The sequence below is a fragment of the Suncus etruscus genome, chromosome 4 (assembly GCF_024139225.1).
Source record: "Suncus etruscus isolate mSunEtr1 chromosome 4, mSunEtr1.pri.cur, whole genome shotgun sequence".
NCBI classification, from domain to species: Eukaryota; Metazoa; Chordata; class Mammalia; order Eulipotyphla; family Soricidae; genus Suncus; species Suncus etruscus.
The window spans coordinates 14,417,264-14,440,046 of NC_064851.1; the positions used below are offsets into that span (position 1 = coordinate 14,417,264).

At 51.6% G+C, this 22,783-nt stretch overlaps 3 protein-coding genes and 1 pseudogene across 10 annotated transcripts in view; 1 reads left to right on the forward strand and 3 right to left on the reverse strand.

Moving 5' to 3' along the window:
• Positions 1-482: 482 nt before the first annotated feature.
• On the reverse strand, positions 483-2,798 carry LOC126006955 (probable 28S rRNA (cytosine(4447)-C(5))-methyltransferase). Its single transcript, XM_049772491.1, has 2 exons — positions 2,744-2,798; positions 483-1,122 (listed from the first exon to the last, which is right to left on the reverse strand). The coding sequence occupies exons 1-2, from the start codon at positions 2,796-2,798 to the stop codon at positions 536-538; spliced, it is 642 nt and encodes a 213-aa protein (XP_049628448.1). The 3' UTR covers positions 483-535.
• Positions 483-15,685, reverse strand: NOP2 (NOP2 nucleolar protein). Its single transcript, XM_049772011.1, has 15 exons — positions 15,527-15,685; positions 14,287-14,332; positions 13,161-13,249; positions 12,446-12,681; positions 10,382-10,437; positions 9,837-9,996; positions 9,336-9,533; positions 8,138-8,227; positions 5,688-5,775; positions 5,470-5,610; positions 3,689-3,828; positions 3,489-3,578; positions 3,264-3,386; positions 2,895-3,147; positions 483-1,122 (listed from the first exon to the last, which is right to left on the reverse strand). The coding sequence occupies exons 1-14, from the start codon at positions 15,630-15,632 to the stop codon at positions 2,899-2,901; spliced, it is 1,812 nt and encodes a 603-aa protein (XP_049627968.1). The 5' UTR covers positions 15,633-15,685; the 3' UTR covers positions 483-1,122; positions 2,895-2,898.
• LOC126007635 (uncharacterized) lies at positions 8,667-8,766 on the forward strand (annotated as a pseudogene).
• Positions 15,686-16,759: 1,074 nt separating the features above from the next.
• The window catches only part of CHD4 (chromodomain helicase DNA binding protein 4), a 44,392-nt gene continuing 38,368 nt past the window's right edge, over positions 16,760-22,783 (reverse strand). For 5 of the 8 annotated variants that reach the window (XM_049771934.1, XM_049771936.1, XM_049771932.1 and 2 more), the window contains exons 37-39: positions 18,941-19,139; positions 17,476-17,639; positions 16,760-17,382 (exon numbers count right to left, since the gene is read on the reverse strand). In XM_049771934.1, the coding sequence (XP_049627891.1) occupies positions 17,365-17,382; positions 17,476-17,639; positions 18,941-19,139 (381 nt within the window). In that variant the 3' untranslated portion in view covers positions 16,760-17,364. The remainder of the gene's footprint in view (positions 17,383-17,475; positions 17,640-18,940; positions 19,140-22,783) is intronic. The other 3 variants (XM_049771935.1, XM_049771931.1, XM_049771929.1) reach the window with 1 other exon arrangement.

Consider the following 22,783-nt stretch of genomic DNA (forward strand, 5'->3'; position numbering starts at 1 on the left):
CCAATCGAGGGCTGCCTTGGAGGCTGGCATCTGGACCTTCTAGGGGCTGGCCTGAGCCCGGAGGGGATCCCCCAGCAGCTGAAGGGGCCCAGGGTCCTGAAACAGGAAACCCAGATCTCCCCCTAAACCACTTTGTCCTGGCGGTGGATGGGACGCCCCACCATTCCAGCACCCTCTCCAGCAAACTAACTAGACTCAGGTTGGCTCAGGAATGCCAAGAGGCAAACACCTTGGGGGCAAGTTTCTCAACAGAGCCCCCAGCCTTTCCTCAGTGGACAGGGCGTTTGCCTTGCACTGGGCAGTCCCAGGTTGAATCTGATACCTCCTAAGGTCCCAAAGCCCGCAAGCCAGGAGTAAACTTCCGAGATTTGCTGGGAGTGGTCCCAAAACAAAAAATGCTAATACTACAAAGTCAATCCCATTGGTCCCCCAACCCCGCAAGAAAACCCAGTCACCGCACAGAAACAAGCCAACAGCCAGAGTGGGTTGGGTAAACATATATTCATTTCATGGGGACAGGAGGTGGGAGGGGTGGCTACTGCTTGGTGGCAGAGGTTTTTCTCCTCTTTGCAGGCGGTCGTTTGGAAGCCTGGGGGGATGTGCCGGGAGTCTGAGGTGCTCTGGGGGTGCCATTTTGTTTCTGGAAGGCAGCTTTCTTGGAGGCCTTTGGCCACCGTTGTTTTGCCTTCTTCGTCCTCTGGGTCTTTCCTGGAGTCTGATCCTGGTCCTCCTCCTGAAGGGCCTGGGTCTCCACGATGGGGTGCGGGGCAGGCTTGCCTGTGTGTGCACCCTGGAGAGGGATGCTCGACTTCAGGGAGGCCTGCTGGTTGGGGCTCCTCTGCTTGCCCTTCCCAGGCACCTGTGGCTGGCTGGGCCTTGGAGCTTTCTGGGCTGAGTGACCATTGGCCTGGGGCTTAGATGGCGCGGGGGTGGAGGAGCCAGGTGGGCTGGCGTGTATCCTGGAGATACCATTCTGCTTCTGGAAGTTCGTCTTCTGGGGCGACTGTCCCTGCACCTGCCGCTTCCGAGCCACTTGGCTCTTCTTGGCAGGCTGGCTCTCGGGTTTCGGGGTCACCTGACCTTTCTCATCAGGCAAATCGACAGTGGCTGTGGCCGAATCTCCTGGGGTTAAGATTAAAGAGAAGGTTTAAGAAAGAAAACAGGCTTCATCGTCGCTAGCATGACTGGAGGAGGCGGGTGAAAGCATTAAGGTCTGGGCACTCTGCTCAGGCGGTCCTTGAAGCTGGATCGGTTCCCAGGCCTAGACTAAAAACACTTTAAAGGAACTGGTACTCCAGGGAGGACAGGCGAGGAGACACCAAGGGGAGGGTGGGGTCAGAAAGTGCTGCTGGGCTGTCTCCAAACTAGAGTCACAGTCTCCCAGGTGAACTGAGGAAATGCCGGGAAACTGGAAGGCAGGCAAGTCGAAGCAAGCTCCTTAGACCCAAGTGACTGACACGATGATTAAGACATTTTTGTATGTTTTTTAGGGTGGGGAAGTTTTGGGCCACAGCTAGCAGTGCTCACAGATCACTCCTGGGAAGACTTGGGGGACCATGTGGGGTGCCAGGGATGGAATCTGGGTTAACTACACGCAAGGCAAGCAAGCGCCTTAAGCCCTACATTACTATTCTAGCCCTTAGAGCGTGATTTTAAATTGCTTGAATTTCATTGTTTCTTAGTTATCTTGTTTGTTGTTGTTGTGTATTTGCTTGTTTTAGGGCCATGCAGAGATGCTCAGGAGTTACTCAAGCTCTGCACTTGGGAATCACTCCTGGTGGTGCTCAGGCAACCATATGGGATGCTAGGGATCGAATCTGGGTTGCCTGGTGCAAGACAAACTCCCTCCCTGCTGTATTATAACACCATCCTATTTCTTCAATTTTTGTTTGTTTCGTTTTGTGTTTTTGTGTCACACCAGCAGTGCTCAGAGGTTACTCCTGGCAGGCTCAGGGGACCATACAGGATGCCGGGATTCGAACCACCGTCCTTCGGCATCCAAAGCCAACGCCTTACCTCCATGCTATCTCTCCAGCCCCCTATTTCTTCAATCTTTTTTTTTTTTTTTTTTTTTTTTTTTTGATTTTTGGCTTACACCTGGCGGTGCTCAGGGGTTACTCCTGGCTGTCTGCTCAGAAATCGCTCCTGGCAGGCACGGGGGACCATATGGGACACCGGGATTCGAACCAACCACCTTTGGTCCTGGATCGGCTGCTTGCAAGGCAAACGCCGCTGTGCTATCTCTCTGGGCCCTATTTCTTCAATCTTAACAGCCAACTGTGACTTTGTTTTTTAGGAATATGGTTTAAGAAAGAAGAAACCTCATGGGCCAGAGAGATAACATGGAGGTAGAGCATTTGCCTTGCATACAGAATAGCATCCCATATGGTACCCTGAGCCTGCCAGGAGCGATTTCTGAGCGTACAGCCAGGAGTAACCCCTGAGCGCTGCCATGTGTGACCTAAAAACAAAAATCAAAAGCACAAGAGGTAGGGCATTTGCCTTGCACACAGCCGACCTAGGACAGAAGGTGGTTTGATTCCTGGCATCCCATATGGTCCCCCCAAGCCTGCCAGGAGCAAGTTCTAAGCATAGAGCCTGGAGCACCACTGGGGTTGGCCCTAACACCAAACATCAAAACAAAAAACAAACAAAAATTGTCCTCTTGGGGCCATGGACATTAATTTGAAGTGAGAACATGTGCCATGCCAGCATCCCAAGGCCCCCACATGGACTCCTGAACTGACCAGCAGAGGCGTCCCTGGACCCTTTAAACACTGCTTGGGAGCAAACCCCATTCCTGTTTCCCCCAAAAAGTCAAATAAAGAAAAAAAAAAGCCTCCTCCTCTCTCAATAGTTTCCTGCAAAGCCTCCTGGAGCAGGGGAGGAAGCACTTGATCACTCACCGGGCTGGGGCTGGGGCTGCGACTGGGGGATAAAGTTAGCAAACTTCTTGAACTTGGCGATGAAGAAGCCGTCCATGTTGTGGGTATGCGGGTAGAAGCGTCGAGTGGAACGCAGCGTCGGGTGGAAGCGCCGCTCACGGAAGCGTGTGAAGCCCTCCTGGCCGAAGTCTAGCCCGGTGGGCACCAGCCGCACGTTTCTCTTGTTCAGGGCATAGTCCACCACCCACTCATTCTCCTCCACCTGCCCATGGAGTGGAGGGGAAAGGAAAGCAGCTATGCTGGAGGCTGGGGCACCCCAGGACACTGTGCCTGCGCCTCACTGTCCCCCCACTCCTCATGGCCCAGGCCAGGCCTCACCATGATGGAGCAGGTGCAGTAGACTATGTAGCCGCCTGTCTTGGAGGTGGCACTGACTGAGTCGATGGCGCTCAAGAGTAGCTCCTTCTGCAGGTGGGCACAACGAAGGATGTCCTTCTCATCCTGTGCCGAGAGAGAAAAACCCAGGGTGGCACAAATTCAGAAAGGGTGAGAGGACAGCCACTGAGCCTCCCTCTCCCCTCAGGCTGCACCCCAATGCCTCACCTTATTGGTCTTCACCGCAGGGTCCTTGGAGATGACCCCGGTGCCGCTGCAGGGGGCATCCAACAGGACACGGTCAAAGCCTCCAGCCACCTGGAAGGGGGGGCAGGATGAGGGCTTGAGTGAGCTGTACCTGATTCCCCACCACTTTTCCTGTGATGTCACATCCTAGGGTGTCCTGCTGTCAAGAGGTGGGTGCTGACCTTGGGGAACTGACGCCCGTCATAGTGGCTGATGATGGTGTTGGTGACCCCCAAACGGTGTAGGTTGCCCACCACGCTCTTGAGGCGCTCGGCATTGGCATCATTGGCGAGGATCACCCCCGTGTTCTTCATCAGCTGGGCTGCGGGGAAAGGTAGACAGTGGCCTTACCGGGGGGCTATAGCCCAAGAACCTACAGGGGAAACTGGGCCATCTGGCAACTCCCTCTAATTAACGATTGTGGTGGATGGCGATGGATGGTGAAGGATGGAGGCCTTTGTCCTTAGGCCCCGGCCACGTGGCTTCATCCCCCATCAACCGGCGGGTCTGGGGTTCAGGAAAGCGACGGGTATTGAACTCACTCACAGGCAGGCATCAGGAAGCATCATCTTTATTCATGCCCTATCCACCACATGTGTGTGGCCTACATCATAACCTTTCAAGCACAGCCATTCTTCGCTAGCCCTGCATCTTAACTCCTTTCAGCCATCTTCCCTTTTAGCTCCATGCTGGCCAAAGACCAGAAGCGTGAGAGCGCCAGCCAAAAGCCCTAATCCCCTCTAGTCCATACCTCATCTACCTTTTCCAAGACCCCTCCCAGGAATGGGCGGGGTCTTGCAGGTAAGATCAAGTTACCTAGGGAGAAAGGGTGGAGGATGAGGCTTCATCCCTCCTTGGGATCTCCCCCTCTAAATTGGGCTCCTGAAAATGACGATCATACTCATTTATTTTGGAGCCCCAAGTCTGGCTGTGGTGAGGAACCATACATGGTTCTGGGGACTTGGCTACATTCAAGTGCCCTCTCTGGAGCTTCTCCCAGTTCTTTTTATTTTGTTTCGTTTGTTTTGGGCAACAGCTGGTGATGCCCAGAGGTTACTCTCTTGGCTCTGCACTCAGAAATCACTTCTAGTGGGTTCAGGGCACACTATGGGATCCCAGGATCAAACCCAGGTCAGCTGTGTGCAAGGCAAGCATCCCACCTGCTGTACCATCATCTCTCCAGCCCTCCAGCCCCTTCTAGTTGTTACTGAACATCTTACTCCCTTTGATTTGTTACTGGGTTTAGGGCCATAATCTAGTAGCGTTGGGGCTATTATCTTCACCAGAGTCTGGGGGTCATATCTAAGACTCTGGTTCTGAGGCATTTCCCCAGTCCCACAACTGTTTTTTTGTTTTTGTTTGCTTTTTTTGGCCACACCCAATAGTGCTAAGGATTTACCTTGGCTCTGCACTTAAGGGATCCCTTCTGGTAGGCTTAAGGGACCATATGGGATGCTTAGGACTGAACCTAAGGCAGCTCAATGTACAGCAAACACACCCCTCTCTCCTCACTGTGCTCTCTCCAACTCCTCACATCTCAAGTGACAAGAACGTTATAAGTGGTCACAAGATCCATGTGTGAAACACCGTTCCAGATCTTAAGTTTAGCTCCCCCCAAACTAGCACAACTGAACAATAAAAGCAGGCACAATGGGTAGGAGATAGCACCATGGGCAATGTACTGGCCTTGCACATGGCTGACCTGGATTGGATCTTTAGCATCCCATAATGTCTGTCTCTCAAGCCTACTAGGAGTTATCCCTAAGCACAAAGCCAGGAATAAGCCCTGGGCCCACTAGGTATGGCCCCAAAACAAAACAAAAAATGCCAGGCTCGATCCAGGTGCTGTTTCACAGGGGACTGAAGGTCAGGGGGTCCATGTAGGGCCCCATGGGCACCTATTGGGGCATTTGGGGCCGTACCCCCTGCTGACCTCAGACCGAGCCCACAGCCCTGCTCATACCTATGTAGCTGGTCTTCCCGCCAGGGGCACAGCACATGTCGAGGACGCGCTCGTGTTCCTGGGGCGCCAAGGCCATGACTGGCAACATGCTAGAGGCCCCCTGCAGCATGTAGTGCCCGGCCAAATACTCGGGAGTTGCGCCTGTGGGGGAAGAGCAGGCTGTAACACATAAGGACTACAAACAAGGGCAGAAGGGCTACTGGGCAGGATTCACTCACCAATGGGCACCGACGAATCATAGACCACAAGTCCAGTCTTGGACCACTTGCCCAAGGGGTCCAGGTTAACGCCTCGGTTGATGAGTGCCTGAAGATAGTAGGAACAATGAAAATGAGGCAGTACAGCAGGCAAGGTGCTTGCTGCTCAAGGCCAACCAGCCTCATTGATGACCCCCGCCCCCGGTAGTGATCCCTGAGCTTAGAGCCCTGACTGTGTCCTGAACTGTCAGATGTGGCTGAAAAAGAAACTTAAAGGTCAAACCCCAAAACCTTGGTTGACACCCAAGTGCAGCAGGAAGAGTTGGCCTCTTACATTTGCCTTACATGTGGCCAGGGCCAGTTCAATCCCCAGCATTGCAGATGTACCCGAAAGCTGCCCAAGTGATCCCTGAGTACAGAGCCAATAATAAAGTCCCCAACACAGTGTGACTGTACTAAAACCTTAAAAACCTCAAAAGCTGCCAGACCCAGAAGACAGAGATTAAAAACTTAAAGGAAAGGGCTGGAGCGAAAGCACAGCGAGTAGGGAGGGCATTGCATATGTATGTAGGCCTTGCATACAGCTGACCTGGGTTTGAACCCCAGCATAAGGCCCCCTGAGCCAAGCAGGAGTGATTTCTGAGTGTAGGGCCAGAAGTAATGCCTGAGCACGGCCAAATATGGACCTCCACAAAAAACCTTCCGATATACATGCCTAAACATAGCCCTAGGTTCAATCCCAGCACTGTACGGACGCCAGCACCATGGGGTACAGGCCACTCTCCCACCCTCCCGCACTGTTGGCCAAAAAGCACTGAGAGATACCCGCTCCCCGTCTTGACTACACGGAGAAGAGTCAGAATCACAGGGCCCAGGAGTAGGCTTGCAGCACCACCCTGGGTCTCATAACCATGAGAGAGCCATGGAGCAGCCACACAAAGGTGCTCCTTCCCACCTCAAGCCAGGGCCCCACTCCTTCACCCCCTATTGTCCTGCGAGGCAACGGGAGTGGCAGTGCCTTGAAAGCAAATATGTCCTTAAAGCAGGTAGAAGGGTATGAGGAGCTTCGTTTATTCAGCAAAGGGGCGCAGCAGCAGCCCAGGGTCTGCATCCCATCTCCATGGGACAGAGCCTCCAGCTCCTGTTTCAGCAACTTTAACTTTCCAAGACTCTTATGTTCCACAACTTAATATTCCTGGTCCACACCCCACAGTGGCCTCACAGGGTCTTGGTGACACGCCATATATAGGATGTCCGCCCTGACTATCCTGAGGACGAGGGTGCAAGGGCTGGAGAGATGCTCAACACACTAGCATGTCTCTCTCTGTGGGCACAAGGCCTGGGTTCGATTCCAGGAACCAGCATCCCCCACCCCCAGACATCACCATGGGGGGACATCCAGAGCCAGGAGTAGTCCTTGAACATCTTCATGTGCCCCCCCCAAAAAAAAACCCTGAGAAGGCACTTGCCCTAATGACCCTTACAAACTATAAAATAATCACTTTTGGGCTATCTGGAAGGGTGGTACAGAGGGTAGGGCATATGCCTTGCATGCAGACGACCCAGGTTCAGTCCCCAGCATCCCATATGGTTCCTTGAGCACTGACAGGAGTAATGCCTGAGCATAGAGCCTGAAGTAAGCCCTGAGCATCAGCAGCGTGACCCCACACCCAACCTCCCCCCCCTCAAAAAAAAAACCAATAGTGCAGGAGTTAAGGTGCTTTTCCTTGCAGGCAGCAGACCCATTTAGAATCCCTGAGGATCACGGGGCTGGAGAGATAGCATGGAGGTAAGGCGTTTGCCTTTCATGCAAGAGGTAATCGGTTCGAATCCCAGCGTCCCATATGGTCCCCCGTGCCTGCTAGGAGCAATTTCTGAGCATGGAGCCAGGAGTAACCCCTGAGCACTGCCGGGTGTGACCCAAAAACCACAAAAAAAAAAAAAAAAAAAAAAAAAAAAAAAAAAAAAAGAATCCCTGAGGATCACATCTCAATAGAGCCAGAACAGCCCCTCATCACTGCTGGCTGTGACCCCCTATCTTAAAAACAATCACCTGTAGAGCTGGAGAGATAGTATAATAGGTAGGACACTTGCACTGCATGCAATAGATAAAGATTCAAGCCCCTGCATCCCATATGATGCACCTGAGCACTACCAGGAGGGACTCCAGAGTGCATTCTGGAGTAATTTCTGTGTACACCAGGCATGTCCCAAAATAAAAAATAGTAGTAATAATTTTCTTTTAAATCACAATGGATTACTAGTTCTTCCTCTGGGACCCACTGGGTAACCTCATCCCATTTCTGCCCAGTTGAAGGGCTGCAGCCTAGCATAATATTGAACTAAGACTAAGATTTGGCGCTCAGGGATCACAATAGGAACCAGAACGGGGATACCTCGACCCCTGCCCAAGTGGGAAGCAGAAGCTTGCCCCTTCCAACCATCAGCCAACCTCCAAACTCAGCCCTCACCTGAGCCAGGTCTCGGCGTCGGGTCTTCAAGGTATTGGTCCTGAGCGTGATGGGCCTCGGCACCTCGTTAGCTTCTAAAAACTCCACCAGCTGCCAAAGCAAATGGTAGCAAGGAGGTCAAGCTAGTCCAGAGGTGTGAGCCAATCCCTTCCTGCCCCCCCAAATGAGTTAAGAAGAGATGAAGGGAATGGAGCAGTGGTACAAGCGGTAAGGCATCTGTCTGCCTTGTCCACGCTAGCCTAGGACAGACCACAGTTCAATCCCCCCACGTCCGATATGGTCCCCCAAGCCAGGAGTGATTTCTGAGCGCATAGCCAGGAGAACCCCTGAGCGTCACCGGGTGCAGCCCAAAACCAAAAACAAACAAACAAAAAGAGAGATGAAGCAATGCTGGTATAGCGGGAAAGGGCCTTGCACTCGGTCAACCAGGGTCAATCCCCAGAATCCCATGTGGTCCTTTGAGCCCTCAGGAGACACCCCTGAGCACTGCTATGTGTGACCCAAAGCCAAACCAATAAACAATAAACTTGTGCTTGGGCAGCACAAGTACTAAAAGTAGAATGATACAAAGATTTGCAGGGCCCCCAAGCAAGGATGGCACTCAAATTTGGGAAGCACCAGTATTTTTATATATGAATGCTATTTGTAAATTTACGAGCATGTGCATTTATTACTTCCACTTCTTTTATTTTTTTTGCTTTGTTTTGTTTTTGGGTCACACCCAGCAGCACTCAGGGGTTTCTCCTGGCTCTGTGCTCAGAAATCGCTCCTGGCAGGCTTGAGGGACCATATGGGATGATGGGGCTTGAACCTGGGCTTACACACAAATGACCTAGACGAACCCGGGTTTGATCTCTGGCATCCTATATGGTTGCCTGAGCCTATCAGGAAGTGATTTCTGTGCAGAGCTGCCAGGTGTAGACCAAACAAAAACCCAAAACAAAACAAAAAGTTCCACGTTAAATGTTGGAAGAACTTTAAAAAAAAAGAAAAGAGACACAACTGGAGATTGTACAGAAAATAAGGCTTTTCTTGCCTTACCCACAAGTGACCAGTTCAATCCTCAGCATCCCATGTGGTCTTCCCCGATCCAACAGAAATGATCCCTGAGCATAGCCAGTTGTGACTCCCCACAAAAACCAAGTAAAGAAGATGTGAGAGGACAGCACAAGTGCCGTCGGAGCAGGTACCACCTTACCTCAGACAGTGGGAAGAGGTCCATGAGTTTGCCAAGCAGGAAGTCGCCATAGGAATAGTAAGTGGCCAGATCCTTCTGGAGCCGGTTCAGGTACTCGGCCCGAGACCGACCCTCCTCGCGCCGGGTGGCAAAATCACGCAGCACCCCCACAATGTCTTGGATGCGCTGGTGAACCCGCTGCAAGTCAGGTGCCTGGGCATGTGGGCCAGTTAAGGAAGGGGTTGATGGGGCCGGGCGGTGGCGCTGGAGGTAAGGTAAGCCTTACCTGCGCTAGCCTAGGAGACGGACCGCGGTTCGATCCCCCGGCGTCCCATATGGTCCCCCAAGCCAGGAGCGACTTCTGAGCGCATAGCCAGGAGTAACCCCTGAGCGTCACCGGGTGTGGCCCAAAAACCAAAAAAAAAAAAAAAAGGAAGGGGTTGCTTAGCCACACTCCAAGCCCTGCGGTCCATCTTTGAGCACACACACCCATCCCTGTCCTCCCTCAGTGCGGGGAAGGATATCCTGCTCGTTCTCGCCAGCAGGGGGCAGTACAAAAGCATCAGCGTCCACATTGATCTGGAGATCCCCAGAGTCTCCATCTTCATCCTCTTCATCCTTCCCAGGCCCTGAGTCAGGGGACAGCCCCTCCTCTTCATCAGACGACTCCTCAGTCCAGTCACTAGAAACCATCAAGGAGACATCAAAACGGACACCGGCCCTGGACTGGAGCGATAGGATGGACAGCAAGAAGGGTGCTAGCCTTGGGATCCAAGTAGTCCCCCAAGGACTGTCAGGAATGATCCCTGAGCACAGAGCCAGAAGCCCCGAGTACCACCAGGTGTGCCCCACCTCCAAATATACATACATCAGCTTCTTAGTCTCTTTCAACTCAGCCTGTCTAATCTCTAGCCTGAGTGTCCAGAACTCACCCAGCAATGGGCCAAGTACATGCACGCAGCATGTGCATGGCCAGTGTGCACTTCCCAGCACCATGAGGCTTCCTGAGCTCTGAGCATCATCAGGTGTGAACCCCAAACCCACAATAAAGTAAAAGAAACGCTTACCCCGCAACAGCTTCCTGGGCCTTCTGCTTCCGAGCAGCCTTTTCAATGGGCAGCAGCTGAAAGAGACAAGGGGCTAGGAACTCCAGCCTGTCCTCCTCCCACCTCAGGGGTCACTTTCAATTGATTCAGGGTCTAAGTGATAGTACATTGAGTAAGGTGTTTGTCTTGCACATGGCCAAACTGTGTTTGACCCCTGGCATCCCTATGGTCCCAAGTACCTATAGGAGAGATTCCCGAATGCAGGATTAGGAGCATCACTAAGTGTGGTCAGGCCAAGTGCAAGGCAAGTGCTCTAATCCACTGTATCTATTGCTCCAGTCCTTTTTTTGTTTTGTTTTTGTTTGTTTTGGGGGCACACCCTGCGCTGCTCAGGGGTTACTCCTGGCTATGCACTCAGAAATTGCTCCTTGCTAGGGGGACCATATGGGACTCCAGGGATCAAACCACATCTGTCCATCCATCCTGGATCTGCAGCTTGCTGGCCCTCCAGTCCCTATTTAAAGGCTTTTGTTTTTGGCTTTGGGGCCACACCCAGTAGTGCTCAGGGATTACTCCTGACTCTGCCCTCAGGAGTCCATTACTGGCGATGCTCAGGGAACAAATGGGATGCAGAGAATCAAACCTGGGTCACACCACATGCAAGGCAAACGCCCTACCCGCTATGTTATTGCCCCAGTCTTGTCTTTTTTTTTTGGTTTTTGGGCCACACCCGGCAGTGCTCAGGGGTTACTCCTGGCTGTCTGCTCAGAAATAGCTCCTGGCAGGCTTGGGGAACCATATGGGATGCCAGGATTCAAACCACCATCCTTCTACGTGCAAGGCAAACACCCTACCTCCATGCTATCTCCCCAGTCTCCCAATCACTTAATTTTAACCTATAGATAATTTCAACCTATCACTTAACCCCAAGGCTGCCAGGAATGATTCCTGAGTGCAGAGCCAGAAGTAATCCTTAAGCATTGCCAGATGTGGCCAAAGCAAAGAAACAGAAAAACACCTTAAAATAGTTGCAGAATAGAACGGATAAGGCTGGCTGGGGTCAGATCCCAGGTACTGCAGAGCCCTGTCCCCTTCCCAAAGCACCACCCTGATTTACTCCTGAGCAGAGTTGGGACTGTAAATGAAGTTAACAATTTAGTTCCGGAGCCGGAGAGATAGCACAGAGGTAAGGCATTTGCCTTTCATGCAGGAGGTCATCAGTTCGAATCCCGGTGTCCCATATGGTCCCCCATGCCTGCCAGGAGCAATTTCTGAGCCTGGAGCCAGGAATAACCCGAGCACCGCCGGGTGTGACCCAAAAACCACACACAAAGCAAAAAAACAGGGGCCGGAGAGATAGCATAGAGGTAAGGCATTTGCCTTTCATGCAGGAGGTCATCAGTTTGAATCCCAGTGTCCCATATGGTCCCCCGCGCCTGCCAGGAGCAATTTCTGAGCCTGGAGCCAGAAATAACCCCTGACCACTGCCGGGTGTGACCCAAAAGCCACCAAAAAAATAAAAATTTAGTTCCATAATGGGTTGGACTAGAGAAGGAGTTCAACAGGCTGAATGCAGGCTTCACATGCAGGAGGCCCAGCGGGTTTCAGAGCACCCCACAATTCCTCGTGCACTGTCAGGAGTGGCTTCAAGACCAAAAAGTCTATTAAAACCAGGGAGTGGAGTCAGAGAGATAGCACAGAGGTAGGGCGTTTGACTTGCATTCAGCCTATGGACCCGGTTCGATTACGGGCATTCATATGGTCCCCTAGCCTACCAGGGGCTATTTCTGAGTGCAGAGTCAGGAGTAACTCCTGAGCACTGCTGGATGTGGCCTAACAACCACTCATTTAATCAATCAATAAATAAAGTTAAAAAAAGATAACGGAAAAAAAAAATCTCTGCCCGCAGTTCTCTGAACCCAAGTCAAGAGAGACAGTAAGAGGGTAGAGAGAGGCTCTGCTGGAACACGGCCTTTTCCTGTTCCTCTAGTCAGGCCTTTCTTTGGCAGATAGAAGGTCAGCTGCAGGTTCTGAAGGAAATGAAAAGGCAAGGACCCCTTCCAAACACCCTGAGGGAAACCTCACCTCTTCATCATCTTCATCCTCAGATGCAGAGTCGACGCCATAGTCATCAATCATAGCGGCATCGCTGTCATCAGAGTCCCAAAGGTTCCCCTGTTTTGCCACACCCTCCTCTGCAGAGTCATCCTCATCTTCCTCCTCCTCATCCTCGCTGCTGTGAGGTGGCGCTGGACGCTTCTTGGCCCGAGCAGTGGGGAATAAAGCCTGGGCCCCTTTTTTACCAGGACACTGGACAGCTTCTGTGGAGAGTTCCCAAAAGTTGAAAGACTTCTAAACGGATTCTCCCACGGAGAATCACCTCACTTCATATATACCCAGGGTGCTGGAATGGTAGCACAGTGATAGGTTCGATCCCCTGGCATCCCATATGGTCTCCCAAGCCCATAGCCAAGAGTAACCTCTGAGCATCACCAGGTGTGGCCCAAAAACCAAACCAAAACAAAACAAAACAAAAAGGGACCGGAGTGATAGCATAGCGGTAGGATGTTTGCCGTGCACGCGGCTGCCCAGGATGGATCTGGGTTTGATCCCTGGTGTCCTATATGGTCCCTTGAGCCAAGAGTGATTTCTGAGTGCACAGCCAGGAGTAACCCCTGAGCATCACTGGTTGTGGCCCAAAAACCAAAATAAATAAATGAATGAACGAATGAATAAATAAATCACATTGTTCATCATCAGATTTCTCCTTCCATATTATCTGGCAACTCTGTTCACTGACCTTTTGATGGCTTTCCGAGCAACGGTTTGACCCCAGTCAACTTGTTTGTCTCAGGGGCTTCAGCAGAATTCAGCCTCCTCTTAGCAGCCCTGCAAAAATATTAGGAGTGAAGAAACAGAACGTTACCCACCTTCAGGCCCCACCATTTCCCACTGCAGGAAAACACACACCTCCTTTCATCAGCCTGACCATCACTGGGATCACGTGGGAAAAAGATGAAGCATGGGGAAATGGCACAGAAGTGCTGGAGCATGTGGAAGACCTAGGTTCCATTCCAGCACTGCATGGGCCCATAAGCACTGCCACATGTGGCCCTAAACTAAATGAAGCAGTGCAGTTAGGGTAGAGAAAGAAGGAACCACTGTGACAATGACAGTTGGAACTGATCATTCTGGACAAAAATGGGGTGCTGAAAAGAGATCAAGTGATATGCACAATACATAACACTTCAATTAACAATAATGCAAACCACAGTGTCAAAAAGGGGGAAAAGGAAGAAAGAAGAGTAAAATATCTGCAGTGAGGCAGGCAGGAGAGGTTGTGAGATGAAAACTAGAGACATGGTAGCTGGAAATGTGCACTGATGTACACTGTATGACTGAAACTCAATGATGAACATTTTGGAACCAGGGTGTTTAAATAAGTAATTCCTTTTTTTTTTTGGGGGGGTCGGTTACACCCGGCAGCGCTCAGGTAGTTAGTTACTCCTGGCAGGCTTGGAGGACCATATGGGATGTCGGGATTCGAACCAATGACCTTCCGCATGAAAGGCAAAAACGCCTTACCTGGGGCCGGGCGGTGGCGCTAAAGGTAAGGTGCCTGCCTTGCCTGTGCTAGCCTTGGACGGACCGCGGTTCGATCTCCCGGTGTCCCATATGGTCCCCCAAGCCAGGAGCAACTTCTGAGCACATAGCCAGGAGTAACCCCTGAGCGTTACCGGGTGTGGCCCAAAAAAAAAAACAAAAAAAAAAACAAAAAACAAGGAAAAACGCCTTACCTCCATGCTCTCTCTCTGGCCCCAAATAAAAAAAAAAATTTAAAAGTAATTGCGGATAAAAATAAAATAAAGCCACTAAGTATGTCTCAAGATGAGGTGCAGCAAGCAAGGCCTGGACATTACACTCACCTCTTCCGGGCACGGCTGGACAGCCGCTTGGCATTTTCATCGTCACCTGTAATAAAGAGGGAGCAAGACAGATTAAGGGGAAATGGCAGAGAAATGGGAGAGAAAAATAAGTGGGGGGACGATACTAAGGGAACAGGCAAACTTAATCCCTAGTTCTTTTTCCCAGAATGGGACATGATATGCCAAGGAGACCCTTGGCTCCAACAAATTATGCCCAAACAAACTGAGCCTCTCTCCAGATTATTTTTTTTGTGTGTGTATGTGTATTTTTGGGCCTTCCCGATGACGTTCAGGGATTACTCCTGGCTAGGCGCTCAGAAATCGCTCCTGGCTTGGGGGACCCTATGGGATGCCTGGGGAATCGAACCACAATCCGTCCAGGGTCAGCGCATGCAAGGCAAAGGCCCTACTGCTTGTGCCATTGCTCCAGCCCTTCTCTCCAGACTTCAGATTTCATGAATGGCATCCTCACCCTTCTGATCACACAGATTGAGAATGCATCCTTTTTCCCCCCAATCCTCCCAGGAGTGATCCCTGAGCCCAGAATCAAGGGTAAAGTAAGCTCTGATTCCCCCCACCACTAGGTGTGCCTAAAAAAATCCTAAAACGGGGCCGGGAAGGTGGCGCTAGAGGTAAGGTGTCTGCCTTACAAGCGCTAGCCAAGGAACGGACCGTGGTTCGATCCCCCTGCGACCCATATGGTCCCCCCAAGCCAGGGGCGATTTCTGAGCACATAGCCAGGAGTAACCCCTGAGCGTCAAACGGGTATGGACCAAAACCAAAAAAAAAAAAAAAAAAATCCTAAAACGAGCAAACTAAAGAATTTTTGTTTGTTTTGGGGGTCACACCCGGCAGGGGTTCCTCCTGGCAGGTTAAGGGGGGGTCCCCTAAGGGATGCTGGGATTCGAACCACCGTCCTTCTGCATGCCAGGCCAACAAAAGGCCCACCTCCATGCTATCTGTCCGGCCCCCCTAAAGTTAAGTTGTAAGAAACTCTTAGGGAATAAAAAGTACCAAAACCCTAACTCTCCTTCCCATGGGGAAGAAAGGCCCAGGGCCGGGTCCTGGGCCTGTGGCATCTTCCTGCTGTCTCGCATGGAGCTTTAATCCCTTGGGAAGTGGTGCCAAGATCCCTGGGCACAGAACACTCTGGGAAGTGGGGAAACTGAGGAAACGGTGCAAGAACTCCGTGGCGTGGCGCGGCGTGGCCGGGCAGGTCGGGGTGCGGGTCTCCCCTCACCTGCGGGCAGGAACCGGGCCAGCTCGGTCTCGGCGCCCTTCTGCTTCCTGGCCTTGCGGCCCGGCCCGCGCTTCTCCTTCTTGGTCGGGTCCAACTTGCGCCCCATGCTGCTGCTGCCGGAGTGGGAGGGAAGGAAACCGTGAGGCCGCAAGCAAGCAAGCGAGCAAGCACCCCGACCCGCCCAGACCCGCACCCTGCGCCACGCCGCGCTCCACGTGCCTGCGCAGGAGGGTTCGAGCTTCCGTCCTCTGCCGGGCAGTCCCGCGCAGGCGCACACGCCACCGCGCGCCTCGGCTCTCGGCCCCGCCCCTTCCGGTCGGTGGCTGTCGAATCCGGAAAAGGTGTGTTCGTGTCCCCGCCCCTTCCGGTCGACGGCGGCCAAACCCGGAAGGAGCGCGCGTCTGGAAGCAACTTGGCGCGGCGAGGTTGCAACTCCCCCGGCACCCATCCACAGGCCCTCCAGGTTTTTTTTTTTGGCTTTTGGGCCACACCTGGTGATGCACGGGTTACTCGTGGCTATGTGCTCAGAAATCGCTCCTGGTTTTGGGGGGGATCATATAGGATGCCGGGGGATTAAACCGAGGTCCGGCCTAGGTTAGCTTGTGCAAGGTAGACGACACCTTAGCACTTTGTGCCACAGCTCCAGCCCCCCCCCCCCACCGTCCTTTTTTGGTTTTTGGGTCACACCCGTCAACGCTCGGGGTTCCTCCTGGCTCTACGCTCAAAAATCGTTCCTGGCAGGCTCGGGGGACCTTCTGGGATTCAAACCATTGTCCTTCTGCATGCAAGGCAAACGCCCCATCTCCCAAGCCTTGACACGGGATCTCAGGCCACCACCCCACTCCCAGCAGCAACCTAGCACTGCTCAGCCTCCTGTCCCTGGTTGCCAGCTTAAATTGGAGCTCTGCACCCCAACTTCATGAACAAACTCGAGGTGGTGGATGTTTAAGCACAGCTAAAATCCGGTGCGAGCATTTGATTTTTTAGCTTCACAACTCGAGGATGTGACACGGAAGACATCTATATCCCGGTCGGCTGGAGATTTCCCTAGGAGTCACAGCAAATCAGTAGTTTGGAGCCCAGATTTTCAGGGAGTCTTCCCTGGCCCATAGGAGTGTGGGCCTAACCCACAGACGAGGGCTCTGTAGTAACAGGATGCAGAGATCAAAATCCACACCTCCCTCCTGCCTCCATTATTCACCTGCGTCTACACCCAACACTCAACCAGAGCACTAAAATACAAGGAAACCTTTATTTTCAGTTTTCATCAAGAAATTTGCTGTGGTTTTTTACGCTTTTGGTTCTTTTCCGTGTTATTGTTTGTTTCCACTTTATTCCATTCTAGCCGCTCAGTGGCTGGAGCCGCTGGGTTCCTGGTATTAAAAAGATGCCAACAGAGGTAGCTGTGTCTCGCCCAGGGGCCCGGCCCACTCTGAATACCCCCCTCCCAAATGAAAAGTAAAAGACAAGAGAAAGAAAGCACAAAATAAAATAAATCCAAAAGGAGGAAGAAATTCAGATCATTTTTCTCTCCAAGCCTGGCGGGAACCCCAACAGTCTGTGTGTAACAAGTTCCGGTGGGGAGAAGCCAGGGCCTGCAAGAAGGCCAGCCTGCCAGCTCCCTGCGGGTGGCGCCGGCGCTACTGCTGCAGTCAGTCTCTCCAGCAGGAAGGGCACTGCGGCCCGCGCTCCCTCTCCGCCCCCAGTGCGCAGGGGCTGTTCCTTTACAACTTGGACGATGGGGCAGAAAGAAGAGGGTCTCTCGGGCCCCCAGGGAGAAGCGGGACAAGGGAAAGTGAGGAAGGTCACTGCTCAGCCATTATCTCTGGTCTGGATCTTCACTGCTGCTGCGCTACCTGCAGGGAAAGAGAGCCGAGGGTCAGGTCTCCAGCACGTGGTGGGGGGACCCCCACATCCCACACACAGGACACCCCAGGTGGCAGTCCTACCTGCTGTGGAGTCGGTTCGGGTGCTCGGTTGGCCAGGCGACTGAGGATATTTCGTTCTGACATCTGTAGCCTCACAGCAACAGGAGGGATTCGGGCAATAGTAGCGGGCAGCCGTGTCACATCGGCTTTCATGTCACTTAGCAGTTCTTCCAGCTGTTTCAGAACTGCAGACACAAAAGGAAAAAGGGAGTGAGCTGTGACTCCTAAAGCTAGTGGGGGCCTTCACTCCCTTCAAGCCAACTAAGCACTGATGCTGGGGGAATATAAGCCATCCTTAGGCACATGTAACCTGACCAAGGCTGCTTCGAATTCCAAATGTCCTTGCCTATTGGTTTGTTTTGTTTTTGGTGCTCAGGGCTTCCTCCAGGCTCTACCTGCACTCACAGATTATGCCTGGTGGCTTGGAACCACCTATGCTGCCAGGGATTGAGCCTGTTAAGCCATATACAGGCAAGCACCTTACTCAATGCACTGTTCTCTGGCCCCAAATGTCTCCATGCGTGCGTGCGTGCATGCATGCTTTTAGGGCCACACCTGGTTGTGCTCAGGAGCTCATCTTAGGGTAGGATGCCAGGATTCGAACCACCATCCTTCTGCATGCAAGGCAAACGCCTTTACCTCCATGCTTTCTCTCCGGTCCCAAGACTTTTTTTTTTTTTTTTTTGGTTTTTGGGCCACACCCGTTGACACTCAGGGGTTACTCCTGGCTATGCACTCAGAAATTGCTCCTGGCTTGGGGGGACCATATGGGACGCCGGGGGATCGCACTGCAGTCCGTCCTACGCTAGCGCTTGCAAGGCAGACACCTTACCTCTAGCGCCACCTTCCCAGCCCCAAGAATCTTTTTTTTTTTTTTTTGGTTTTTGGGTCACACCCGACAATGCTCAGGGGTTACTCCTGGCTGTCTGCTCAGAAATAGCTCCTGGCAGGCACGGGGGACCATATGGGACACTGGGATTCGAACCAACCACCTTTGGTCCTGGATCGGCTGCTTGCAAGGCAAACGCCGCTGTTCTATCTCTCCGGGCCCAGAATCTTATTCTTATTGCTGCCTTTCCCATCTTTTTTTTTTCTCCCCGCCCTCCCCCCCCCCCATCTTCTGGATTGAAGACTCCCCTTTTCCCTTTCTAACCGTTTTCCCTTACTCATCTCAACCTCCCACATCTCCACACTAAAAGTGGTCGAGAATCTCTGGGATCTTTAGTCACCTGAAGTCACCTCTCAAGTATCCCAGCTGACACTCCCTGCTTTGATTTCCTCCAACAACTTGAATATATTAAGCACTAAAGAGGCAAAGAATGACTGTCCTTAATTGCCTCCCAGATGAGCTTCCTGGGGAGAAGCAAAGTTCCCAAAAAGCAAAGATCCCCAGACAGACAGGGGGGCACTGGCAAAGGCTGGGGAGCCTGAAGGAAGGGTGTTGGGGAGGGAGCAGAAGTCGACAGGAGGCAGGGGAGCCACTGACTACCTTTGTGCAGGACCGCATTGGCTGGTTTGTTTCCAGCCATCGACTCCTTGGACAGATGCTGATGACTCTCGGCCAAACACTCCACCTCAGCAAAGCGGGTGTTGAGGGCCATGGAGGGGTGAGAGGGGTCCTCCGACATGTTCAAGTAAGCTGCTCGGCGCAGCTGCTCCTCTATCACCAGGGCTTGCTCCAAAAGCTGACGAGGGAGAGACAGGCATTAGACAGATATTCATTCACTTGACATCTGCCCAGCCTGGCCCAACTGTGAAGGACGGATGGTTTGGGGCTCCGGCCTGGCAGTGCTTGGGGGACACTAGGGCCGTATGTGGTGGTGCTCAGGCCATGTGGTCCTCGGGAAGGCATGTACTCTACTCACAAACCCTGTCTACTCTTGCTTTTTATATTTGATAGCCTCTCAGTCTCTAAGGAACCCTGTATATGATTCCCTGATGACAAGGCATATTGGGGGGGGGGGGTCCCCACAGTCAGAGAGCCACTCCCAGGTGATAGTCAGCCAACTGCACTAGATGGTGCAAGGAGATGCTCTGGCCCAGGGTTGCTTAGGGACACTAGTCACACCAGTGTTCAGACATGGCTGTGTAGGAAGGGGTGCCTATGTTGGGAGCCCAAACTCAAGGTGTTATGCATGCAAAGCACATACCTCTGAGCCATGTCCCTAGTGCCTGCATTGTTATTTATTGAAGGGGGATGTTCCCAAACAGTGCTCAAGGTATGGAGGCACTACTGGGCTGGTAGCCGAATGTGACACCCATGGATTTGGCCGTGTGCCAGTGATTTCCTGGGTCACCATAGTGGTAAACACTTGGGGCCTCTAGAGCAATACTTAGTGACGCACAAGAGACTGAGTCCCATCACTGGACCCTGTATTATTGTTGCATGTTTAGCATTGAACTTGGGGGTCTCCAACTTGCAAAGTAAGTGCTCCACCGATTTACATCCCTGGCCCCTGCATTGTGCTTTCTATTTATTTATTTTGTATTTGGGACCACACCAGGCAGTGTTTGGAGCTCACTCCTGAATCTGTACTCAGGAATTACTCCTGGGGCCCATATGGGATACTGGAGATTGAACCCCGGGTCAGCAGTGTGCAATGCAAGTCAAATGCCCTTACTGCTGTACCATCACTCCACAGCTTTCACTATCACCACCATCCCTTTTTTAAGTCCCTCCTTGGAGGACCTTGTTTTTAAAGCTCTTTGACCTTTACCGTGTTTTGTCTTTTGGGGCCACACATTGAAGTGTCGCTCCTGACAGCACTTGAAAGGCCATCTGGTGGGGCTGGAGAGATAGCATGGAAGTAAGGCTTGCCTTGCATACAGAAGGATGGTGGTTCAAATCCCGGCATCCCATATGGTCCCCCGAGCCTGCCAGGAGCGATTTCTGAGCGTAGAGTCAGGAGTAACCCCTGAGCGCTGCCAGGTGTAACCCAAAAACCAAAAAAAAAAAAAAAGACCATCTGATGACCCTGGCATGCAAAGTGTGTGCTCCGGGCCTGTAAGCCGTCTCCTCTTACTCTCTTATGCACAAGTTCTAGGAACTTCATTTACAGAATTTACACATCAGAGTAAGGAGAACGGAAGTTAAGTTCTACTTCCTAGAAATAACATTATCACCTGAAGATTTTCCTTTGTGTCTAAGAGTCTTCTTCAACCATTTCTAACTACAGCCCAACACCACAGCCACAAAATTTGTCACCAGTGGCCACAAAGCAGCCAAAGCTCTCAGTTGAAGGCCACTGTGTTCAGTTTACAAAAATAAAAGTGATGAAAGGGTAGGTTACATTAGATGGAGTTACTCAGTAGGCAGAGACATGTCTGTTTTGCTGTTTTGGAGGTGCCACCCAGCAATGCTAGGGATCACACAGAAACAGACATGAACAAAGCCAAGTGCATCGCTTCTGTCCCCTCTCTGACTCGGAGCTCCCATAAATTTTGCTTACAATTTTAAGAGCTGATGCTGTAGGACCCTCTGGCTGTAGTATGCAGTGCCTTGAGGACCATGTGCAAGATCAAAATCAGGGGCATGGCGCAGCCACATGCTAGACAAGTGCCATAAACTTCGTATCATTTCTCTAGGCCCCCAAAAAGGTGGTTCTTTTCCTTTTTGGCTCGGTGATGCTCCTGGCTCTGTACTCAGGCAATACTCCTGGTGGGCTCAGGGGACTGCATGGGATGCCAGGGACTGAATCCAGGCCAACCAAGTGCAAAGCAAACACCCTACCTGCTGTGCTATCGCTCCAGCCCCTAAAGGTGATTCTGACAGCTCAAATGTGATCCCTGCTATGGATCTATCACGTTACACATAAAGTTTTGCTCTTTAAAAGTTACTTTCAAAATAGGGGCCGGGCGGTGGCGCTAAAGGTAAGGTGCCTGCCTTGCCTGCGCTAGCCTTGGACGGACCGCGGTTCGATCCCCCGGTGTCCCATATGGTCCCCCAAGCCAGGAGCAACTTCTGAGCACATAGCCAGGAGTAACCCCTGAGCGTTACCGGGTGTGGCCCAAAAACCAAAAAAAAAAAAAAAAAAAAAAAAAAAAAAAAGTTACTTTCAAAATAAATAAATAGGGCCCGGAGAGTTAGCACAGCGGCGTTTGCCTTGCAAGCAGCCGATCCAGGACCAAAGGTGGTTGGTTCGAATCCCGGTGTCCCATATGGTCCCCCGTGCCTGCCAGGAGCTATTTCTGAGCAGACAGCCAGGAGTAACCCCTGAGCACAGCCGGGTGTGGCCCAAAAACAAAAAAAAAAAAAAAACAAAAAAAACAAATAAATAAATAAATAAAAGTTACTTTCAACTCAACTGTATTATAAACAACCTGGTAACCAGTGTTTAAATAAGGTAAAAAATTTTAAGTTATTTTCATTGTTTCTTTCCTTTCTCCCTTGTGAATAAGCAACACATTTAATATTTACATGGTGGGTGTTGATCTTAGGCTCATTTCTGGTTTCTAGCAGGATACTGTTCTGGAGAGATGCTTTCACTTCTACTTCCCACAACATTTCTTTGTTTTTTTGTTTTGTTTTGGGGCCACACCTAGTGGTGCTCAGGGCTTACTCCTGGCTCTGCAATCAGGGATCACTCCTAGCAGGGCTTGGAGGACCATACAGGGTTCTAAAGACTGAATCAGAGCCAGACCCACCCAAGGCAAGCTCCCTGCCCTCGTCTGAACTATGGCTCTGGTCCTTGCACAGGTCACCTGATGCAGTATATAAAAGCTCACTGAAATTTATTCCAAGGAAAAGTAAACTAAGTCATAGTTATTGGACTTGATGTGCTTAAGTACCATCTTGAATTTTTTTAAAATGTTGGGTCATGTGTTAGATCAACCCCAACAAGGGTTTGAGTTCCATTCCAGCCCTCCGCTGGGTTTGGGTGTGTGTGTTTGTGTGTTTTGGTTTGGTTTTGAGTCACACCTGGAGGCACTCAGGGGTTACTCCTGGCTCAGTGATCAGAAATCCTCCAGGCGGGCTCAGGGGACCTTATGGGATGCCTGGGATCAAACTTGGGACCCTCCCAGGTTGGCCGTGTGCAAGGCAAATGCCATACTGCTGTGCTATAGCTACGGGCCCCTTCATTGGTTCTTTTGTTTTGGAGCCACACTTGCAGTGGCGAGGGTTTACTCCAGGCTCTGCACTTATGGATCACTCCTGGTGGTGTTCAGGGTACCAACCAGGATACTAGAGATCGAATTATGGTCAGCCAAGATGTGCAAGGCAAGTACCCTATTCACTGTTCTATCTCTCCATACCCCCACACCCCTCCATTGGTTCTTAAGAGAATTTAATCAGCAAAGGATAAGGAAAAAAGGACAGTGCAAAAATACT

Coding starts and splice junctions, on each gene's coding strand:
- LOC126006955 (XM_049772491.1), bottom strand. CDS start 2,798: ATGGGGTTTGCTCCCAAGCAGTGTTTAAAGGGTCCAGGGACGCCTCTG. Junction 1,123..2,743: donor AGGGACGCCTCTGCTGGTCA/GTTCAGGAGTCC, acceptor TCTTAACCCCAG/GAGATTCGGCCACAGCCACT.
- NOP2 (XM_049772011.1), bottom strand. CDS start 15,632: ATGGGGCGCAAGTTGGACCCGACCAAGAAGGAGAAGCGCGGGCCGGGC. Junction 12,682..13,160: donor GCTCGGAAAGCCATCAAAAG/GTCAGTGAACAG, acceptor AACTCTCCACAG/AAGCTGTCCAGTGTCCTGGT. Junction 3,387..3,488: donor CTGCGGTGAAGACCAATAAG/GTGAGGCATTGG, acceptor CTCTCGGCACAG/GATGAGAAGGACATCCTTCG.